General features: G+C 37.1%; 2 protein-coding genes across 7 annotated transcripts; one reads left to right on the forward strand and one right to left on the reverse strand.

Moving 5' to 3' along the window:
• Window positions 1-438: 438 nt before the first annotated feature.
• On the forward strand, window positions 439-2,860 carry LOC125192398 (membrane-anchored ubiquitin-fold protein 2-like). Of its 3 annotated transcripts, none has more exons than XM_048089937.1 (5): window positions 439-594; window positions 982-1,312; window positions 2,104-2,268; window positions 2,436-2,527; window positions 2,609-2,860. In XM_048089937.1, the coding sequence occupies exons 2-4, from the start codon at window positions 1,180-1,182 to the stop codon at window positions 2,489-2,491; spliced, it is 354 nt and encodes a 117-aa protein (XP_047945894.1). In that variant the 5' UTR covers window positions 439-594; window positions 982-1,179; the 3' UTR covers window positions 2,492-2,527; window positions 2,609-2,860. The 3 variants fall into 3 exon arrangements, with proteins under 3 accessions (XP_047945894.1, XP_047945895.1, XP_047945896.1); XM_048089938.1 differs by having other exon boundaries at window positions 443-594; window positions 1,161-1,312; XM_048089939.1 differs by having other exon boundaries at window positions 447-594; window positions 1,108-1,312.
• Window positions 2,861-3,994: 1,134 nt separating this feature from the next.
• LOC125196476 (EID1-like F-box protein 2) lies at window positions 3,995-6,606 on the reverse strand. 4 transcript variants are annotated; one of them, XM_048095009.1, is made up of 6 exons: window positions 6,450-6,606; window positions 6,331-6,376; window positions 6,121-6,233; window positions 4,879-5,158; window positions 4,388-4,812; window positions 3,995-4,181 (listed from the first exon to the last, which is right to left on the reverse strand). In XM_048095009.1, the coding sequence occupies exons 3-5, from the start codon at window positions 6,124-6,126 to the stop codon at window positions 4,406-4,408; spliced, it is 693 nt and encodes a 230-aa protein (XP_047950966.1). In that variant the 5' UTR covers window positions 6,127-6,233; window positions 6,331-6,376; window positions 6,450-6,606; the 3' UTR covers window positions 3,995-4,181; window positions 4,388-4,405. The 4 variants fall into 4 exon arrangements, with proteins under 4 accessions (XP_047950966.1, XP_047950964.1, XP_047950963.1 ...); XM_048095007.1 differs by having other exon boundaries at window positions 3,995-4,184; window positions 4,388-5,158; XM_048095006.1 differs by having other exon boundaries at window positions 4,388-5,158; window positions 6,450-6,605.
• Between the last annotated feature and the right edge of the window lie 2,238 nt (window positions 6,607-8,844).

Raw genomic sequence — 8,844 nt, forward strand, 5'->3', positions numbered from 1 at the left:
CTTTGAGTTAAGCTTAACTATGATATCAAACAATTCAAAATGTCCATATATAATTCTCTATCTTGATATTATTAACTTATCAAACACGCCCTAACAATATTCATAACCACTTATCCTCTTTAGTTTGAAAAATTATAATTATCCCTTCAACTAAATAATATCGCAACTAATCTTATAATAAATAATTATAGCAAAGGCACTTTAATAGATAATCATATGACAATCTTCTAAAAGTTAAAAAGGAAACATATGTGGCTTTAATTTCCATGTGAAGAAAATATTATAAAGAAAATTAAATCAAAATTAAAATATAAAATTTGGTAATATTAACATAAATGAAAATTTAGAAATGAATTTGATAGGTTATATTCATAGATCCACATCCATGTCAATTGTCAAACTTCCACCAATTAAAGTTGAATAGAAACATTTAATTACTTCATTAACATTTAATCCATTGGCCGCTTCTCCTTTTCCATATGTTGAGAACCTACTGCAACTTGTTCTTCTTCCTTTCCCACTTACTGGATTCGTTGTTTCTTGGAAACTAAATTTCTTCTACACCAATTTCAAAGGAAGCAGATCCCACATCAAGTACGTTGCTTTTGCAATTCTTTTTTCTACTACATATGAATTTGAATTTTGGGATTCTGATGATATATGGAAATCCAGTAGAATTTAATTTTTTTTTCTTCATTAGTTTTGGGGTTTCGACTTTTCGATAAATTCGATCTTAAAGTGGAATTAAAATAAAGATTTCCACGATCTTTGTTGAATCTGGACATAGAAAGAGCAAATAATCTTGATCCCAAAGGGTTTATTGTAAAAGAGCTGGTTTAGATTCTGGTGTCAGTTAATTAGCTTCGGTTTTATTTAGCTTTTATGTGTCAGTTTAGTTTTACGTATTCTTGAATTTGCTATTTTGAATCGAAGTGATGAATTAGTGCATTCAGTTAATCATGCATTGACATTCTTTGATAGGGATTGATATAATGTTCCTGCGTTTAATCGAATAATCCAATATCAGCTGCCCAGAATTGGGGGTGCTGCTGTTGTGAATCAGCAGGAGAAGCAAATATTTCAATACCTATAGTTAATTCTTGATAGATTGCTTCGTGATTTCGTGGAGTGAATAATTGGTGTTAATTCTCAACTACAAGAGTGGGGTCTGATCTGGAGATGTCTGGAGCACAAGAACAGTTAGAGATCAAGTTTAGGCTGATCGATGGATCAGATATTGGCCCAAAAAGCTTTCCAATAGCAACGAATGTTGCCACCATGAAGGAAAATATCATATCTCAGTGGCCTAAAGGTAGATAAAGCTTTCAAATAGATATGATTCTCTATGTGTGTATTTGTGGTTTCCATTGATTTGCTTTTTAGCTATGTTGCTCCTACGATTGAAATTAAGAGCCCACTTTACCCTTTTTTTTTGGTTGCGGTTGTGCTAGAATTTGGAATTTACATGTGCACTTGATGGGGCATGTAGCTGCAAATCTTTAATGTGGGTTGTTTCCAAAGTTGAGATAGTTATGTATGTGTAGTAGTTAACCTCATATTCTGTATCCCTCAAGGAGAAACTGAAATCTTGATCTATGACTTCCTCAGTCTTTTCAATTAAGACTAGAGAATGATTTATATCTTATTTACTTTAAAAGATCAGGAATTTAGTAACTCTAGTCATGATATGATAAGCCTTGTATGCCTTTATTACCGGACTGATATTTTATGATTAAGGTCTAGAGTTTGGACCTTCCAAAAATGTGTATGGCTCTAGATATAGATAAAGCCTAGCCTATAGGGACCTCTTTATTATCGTAAAAGATGTGCATGAATGCACCCAAAAATTCATATTTATGACTCCTGGAAGTGTCGACAATATAGTTGATGAACAAATACAGTTAGAGATATGAGGGAATGCATCTTGTCACTTGCATTTGCATTGTAATAACACCATAGTCATTATGTTGTAAGCATCTCACAATGCTGTAAAAAAGTTTGATCTGTCTCAAAATGATAATATGAAGTGTTATGAATGTTGGCAATTCTAATAATTTCTAGCTATCATATTACTACTGATATTAATATGTATCTTTGAAACAGATAAACAAAATGGTCCACTTACAGTGAAAGACATCAAGTTGATTAGCGGAGGGAGAATATTAGAGAACAGCATAACTTTAGGAGAATGCAGGGGCCCATTATATGATATTCCAGGTGGAGTAACGACCATGCATGTCGTTGTTCAACCTCCGGCCAAGGAGAAAGGTTCGGTCTAACATTGTTTGAGAATTCATAAATGGAGTACAAATACAATAATAACATTTGATCAGTTTGCAATTTGTGCGAAAAATCACTCTCATTTGCCTTCTCTTCCTTCCACTTTTCCATGTCACGTCTCGTTAAAGTATGTCACTGTTTTCATCTTGGCACAGAGAAGAAAATGCTAAGTGATTCAAAGCAGAATAAATGTGGCTGTGTGATATTATGAGATGCAGCTCCGGAAGCAAAATTCCACGTATTCCAGGTTGGTTAGTAACGTTTTTATTCACTTACAAAAATGTTCTGTTGATGGAAAACTTGATTCTTGTTTAATGATTGAATACAGATAAGGGAATGGAGTTAGGAACAACAAGGAGACATGTGAAATTCTTGGTTCTTAGAAAGCAGATGGTCAAATGTGAAGTCCTCATAAATCATACTCAGTCTAGATTCAGGTGTTCAGATATCAGGCATTTCTCGCAACCATTATAGTTGCTGATATCACTGTCTTAATTCGTTTGAGGATTTATACACTGTCTTTTGGAAATAAGACATTTACAGTTGCTGAATGGGCAAATGGTTTAGTTCTTGGATCCAATTTCATTTTTGCTTTGTATGTGCTGTAAGTTTTAGTTGTTCCTTGAACTGGCCACAATACTATTTAGCACAGGGCAGCATAGCTATCCATGTGCACGATGTGCCTTTGTAGTTGCGTACAAAAAGGTGGGCGGATATTGTTTTTCTTGCACTATTTCAATAGGTCAGGTGTGGCAGCTGCCACAGCTGTTCTTGGTGGAGAGATTCTGAAGTCTCTTTCTCTCTCTTGCTTGTCATTGAACCAATAATGGATGCACAGGTTGAGCTTTTATAGGTCGAGCCAATATCTTAGACACTGTTATGCAGGTTGAGCATTTCCTTGTAAGAAGAAAAAGATAGAAATGCCCTTCATTAGTATTTATACAAGCAATAGATTTGTGGACTTTGCACCTTATTAACTGCGGACATGAAATGCCAAGCAAAGAGTTTTTATGACATTCATAGTTGTTTAGTTACCAAGATTTAGCTAAAAGCCTGTGAAAAAACGTAAGCCCATCTCCGTCCATTTAATAAACCGTCAAAAATGGTGGTTTATGTCAAGAAATGTGGCATGAAGGCCATAAAATGCTGGTTTAATGAAATTTTTACTTGTCTATCATAAAAAATATATGGAATAGGTGTATTATAGAAAACATGAAATACGATGAAATGCCAAGATATGGAGTCATTTCTAGGCCCACACCACCAAATTGGAACAACTCTAATCCAAAGGATGGCATTAGGATTTTACTGAAAGGAGGAGCTTAGTCCACTATCTATAGTTGAACCCAAAGGCTACATCCCTCATTCATTTGGCGATGAAAATTGGACTAGTATCTGTTAGTTTAGTTGTCGACAGTTGGATAGAGTGCTAAGCAGATCGGAAGATACTGATAGAGGTGAGTGACAGTGCAATATAATTGCTGGGTTGTCTGGGATATGATCCAAAGTGAAACTTGTGATCCAACAATACGTAGAGAACGAGCTAGCCAAGGGGATTTTGCGAGGAGACTTGAAAGATGAGCATGCTATATTGTTCAATGGCCAGTTGCCTCAGCAGAAGCTTGTATTTAGAAAGTTGGGATCAGGAGCGGTCTCCGACGTAGATTCTAGAAGCCAAGTCCAAGTGTTTTCACCCCTATTGCCACACCAATAATTCCCCTCAAGTTAAGAGTCGTTTAAATTAATTGAAGACAAGCACTTGTATATTACAAACTCTCAAGCTGCACTTCCATTAAAATGTACAAACAATGGGCTAGATAGAGTAGTTAACAATCATTTGTGTGGCCAGCTGAGCAAATACAATTTGTAGCAGCCACCATTACGCATCAAGTCTGTGACACCTGCTGAAATAAAATAGAGATACCGGTAAACACATTTTCTGGACAATTTATTTACTCTAAAAAATATGTGAAAGAGTAGAAAAGGAGCAAATATATGTTTTCCACCCTATATACCATGAAAGAAAATGCACTCTTATTAGCTACAAACAACAAGTCAAAACTGTCTAATACAGAACTGAACATGAGATTCAAGTAGCAAAGCCTACCTGGCCTCTAATCATGCCTCACTCTTCTGATGCTTCATCGGTGTCCGACAAGGGCAAGAGGGTACAAATCCCAAGCACATGTCCGTTAAGGCAAACATAGTACTCGATGCAATCATCATAAGCACCCAACCGGCAGCTAGCACTCGATGGTATCATCTTTGCCGCGAGCATGTTCCATAGCTTTGCCTTACAGTAAGGGCAGATCTCAGTTGGATGTAGTGGAGCGCTTCTGTTTATGAGCAGTTTCCTGGCCTTTGAAGTAGCAAAAGATTTGAATATTCCACGAAAGAATCCCACATCACCATCATCCCCCTGGTCAAGGTGCTCACAAGGATCTGATACGTACAAGACATCTGTTCTGCATTGTGGTAGCAAAAAGCTCTTCCCTGATGTCCTTGAGAAGCGTGTACGGTAGACAAAATGACCTGGAATGTGACTACTACTGAACAGCCCATCCTTGCGCGATCCAGAACAATATATGAGCAGCTTACCAAGAGCTCTCCAGTTTCCATCTACACTATGACTCCCACTTGACTGCATATCAAGCATCATCTTAGGAGCTCGAGTTTTGCAGAATTCCTTCCAAAGAACACGTTTGGCAAGATCATCAAACCATTTGCAAGCACAAGAAAGTGCTGCAATCAATTTTGGGTTCCAATTTAAATGGTTAAAAACTAAAAATATGATTTCTTCACTAAGGTGACCTTTTGTACAAGCACAACTTGGAGAATGTACGCAGCGGTATTGCTTTGTCAGGATCATTTTCCTAACCTGGAACAAAAAGAGACATTGTGATTAATATCCAGTTCGGAGCCAGATGTCCCAGTGGCACCAATATCCTTGACCAGGAAGTGGTAACCAAAAAACCAACAGTCACTGATAACATATGCAAGAAGAATCCAGTTGTATATCCAAAAAAGCAGGATTCAGAAGCTATGAGGGAACAAAGGCCGCATCTTAAAAATAAAGACTGAATACGGCATAACATATCAAATGTAACAAGAAGGCAATTTGTGTGCAAAAACATGAAGGAATACAAGTGTTTGCCTTTACTTGTATCTTTAGATCCAGACCCATAACTATAGGTACAAGATAAACAAGTTGGCTAAAATAGTTCTAGTTCTAGACAAGTGCTAGAACAATTCCTGCCTTTCCATAAATAGTAGCAGCAAATCAGTCTTTCATTATACATGTAGTTCAGCTATTCTTCTAGGTAGCAGAAACTAATTAAACAAATGGAGGCTAACAGGAAACCTCCCTGGAACCAGACACTAAGTGAGCAAGAACTGGAAGTTTAAAACCACCTAGGGACTCATGGTCTGCCAATTTGTAGACCGAATGTTGATAAACCAACTACTCCAACAAGTAGTAATAGAATGGGAACATTCTACATGCAAGAAAACAGACAACCACAACCAGTCACACAAGTGACTGGTGTCTGACATACACAGACACAGAGCAAGAGCAAGCGCTTTATCCTCTAACAACACACCACCAAATTGGAACAGCTCTAAGCCAAAGGATGACATTAGAATTTTTCCGGAAGGAAAAGCTTTGTCTGCTATATATGTTTGAACCCTAAAAAGCTTACTGGCTGGCGAGGTGATTGAAAGATTCATGTCACTGCACATGTAATTTACACGAATTTAACGAAAAAACCAGTCTGTGCAAAATCCTGAAAGAAAAATGTCAACCATCCAAAAAAACTTAATACATGGAATTGTTAACACAACCTGCATTGGTAGCAACTAATTCGAAACCAGCAATCACAAGACTAAACGTCCTTAGAACTAAAATCCACCTCAAACTCCACATAAGGAAACCCAAACAAACCCATCATCCAAAACTGTAGAAAAGATTTCCTCAAATTCAAAATGTAAATCAATCGAATACAGAAATAAATAAGCAAACGTCTTCATTTCCATGAAAAGCAATATTCTAACCTCACTTCAAAAGCAATCCCGAGTTAGCATATTCCCCCGGGCTCAGCTGCATGAATAAGAAAGAAGAAATTAGGGATTTGCGAAAAGCAAATCTTGAAGCACAAAAATTTTGCCAGTACCTGATAACGAGCAAAAATGGTGAACCTTGCCGATTCTTGGATACAGTTTTGACCCATAAATGGGAAGAAGAAATCAATTTTGAGCTAAGAGATTTTGCATTGAGCGATTTGGATGGAGTAAATAAAAGGGTTTTGGAGAATGGGAGTTGATATCTAGAAGAGCTATGGGATATGATAACTCTACCAGGCTGTCACGTATATGCATTCACTATGTCTACTTGTAAATTCATTTGTTTTTTACTAACGAAGTCAGGTTGACTGAAAATAGCTAACCAATTGTTTAGAGTATTAATAGTAGACCGGACTAACTGACGACCAGCACAGGGACTAGCCAAAAATACCTCCTACTACGTGTCCACGTCATTAAAACTAGTCATTGCACTGTCACATTACTAGAACATTCCAGTGCACAAATTACAATAGTGGACTAGCACTGGGACTAGCACCAGAACATCCCAACAAACAAAATCACAAATTCACACAAATAAGGAAATAAAATTTCGACACGAATATAAGGAAAATGCAACCATTTTATATAAATTAAAAAAAAAACATACGTAATTAAAAAAAAAATAGTTCGGCCATCCCGGTAGGATTCCTGACCACCCCACCACTCACGGGGAACGTCGGGGTTTGCGATTCGCTCGTGGCTGGAGAGTCATTGTCGTGCTCCATTTATCTTGAATAGGAGAGTAGAGAGAGAGAGAAACTCGTTAATACAAGTGGTGCAAATGAAAATGAACTGCAATGAGCCGTTTATATAGAGTTTTGAAAAGAAAAAAAAAATGAAAAATCGCTAGTTTGTGTGCTAATCCGTCGGGAGCCCACAATAGCGGACTAGCACCATATGTGACGGCGAGAGGTCGTCCTTCGCGCTAGTCCGTCGCCCGCTAGCCGATCGCAATAGTGGACTAGTAGCTAGTCCGCGCGCTAGTCCACTATTGTGGATCCTCTTAGAACCTTACAACATCCCAAATAGGAAAGCCCTAACAATAGCCTAGCCAAAAACTCCTCATGCTACATCAGTATACCCCTCCCAGCTTAGTAATAGGCTAAACAAACAACAACCTAGCAATAGATTATTAACAATAGTCTAACCAACGTTCTAGCCGTGCAAATAAATTCACAAATACGAAATTAAAAATAAACAAAAAACGAAGAATGTATATCCAATCAGCCAAATAAGGTCGTGTAGGAAAGGGGAAGCCATGAATTAGAAAAAAGCCAATTTGTGAAAAACCTAAATAGTACTCCCTCTGTCCCAGATAATTGACCCAGTATTTCATTTCGGGCCGTCCCATATAATTTGTCCCACTTCACTTTTACCATTTTTGGTAGTAGACCTCATATTCCACTAACTCATTTTTACTCACATTTTATTATAAGACTAATACTTTAAAAGTAGGACCCACGGCCCACCAACTTTTTCAACTCACTTTCCATTAGATTTCTTAAAACCCGTGTCGGATCAAAGTGTCCCAAATTATCTGAGACGGAGGGAGTAATCGAAGAATGTATATTTCTGTATATTTTAACATCACAACAACATCACGTCGCCGTCGCCCGTCCCTCCCACGTCGTGTCGGCGTTCGGAGGGTGACGGGAAGAAGAAAAGCTGCTGGCTTTCCTCTAAGTTGTTGGGCCGCAAAATAATGAATGGGTGGCCCATTTTACGTATGTTGGGCTGCATTTCAAGTTGTTTTTATATCTGGAGGGCCAAGCAGCTGGGCTGCTATTTATTTTGGTGCCTCAAATACATAGCCGACGCGATTATTAGAATTTTTTATACTGCTACTTAGTGGCAGACGCATAATTTTTCTAGTGGGAGATGCAAACTACAGTTAATAATTGTTGCATATGATATTATTGGCATCACCGAAATAATTAAGAAATATATTTATTTTAAAATAAATAATATAAGTTTCAAATTATATTTACTAATATTAATGTATGAACCCTAAATAATTACTCCCCCATTCTATATTAATAGAGGGAATATCTTTCGGCACGAAGATTGAGAAATAGATATTAAATATGTGAAGTGGAGAGAATAAAGTAGGGAAATGAAGAAATAATAAAGTAAAATATAGTATGAAAAAAGTATGAGGATAGTGTATTGATTTTTACCAAATATAGAAATGACTTTAATACTATGTTGGAATGTTCAAAAAAAAATATTACTCCCTCCATCCCATTGAAGATGACCCACTTTCCATTTTAGTTTGTCCCAACTAAAATGACTCATTACATAAAATGGAAACATCTTTATCTTTACTTTATTCTCTCTATCTTACTTTACTCTCTCCTCTCAACACACAAAATAAAATTGCATAAAATCTCGTGCCGCCCAAGAAAGGGGTCATCTTCCTTGGGACGAAGGAAGTACTCTATTAAC

Source organism: Salvia hispanica, chromosome 6 (assembly GCF_023119035.1).
Source record: "Salvia hispanica cultivar TCC Black 2014 chromosome 6, UniMelb_Shisp_WGS_1.0, whole genome shotgun sequence".
NCBI classification, from domain to species: Eukaryota; Viridiplantae; Streptophyta; class Magnoliopsida; order Lamiales; family Lamiaceae; genus Salvia; species Salvia hispanica.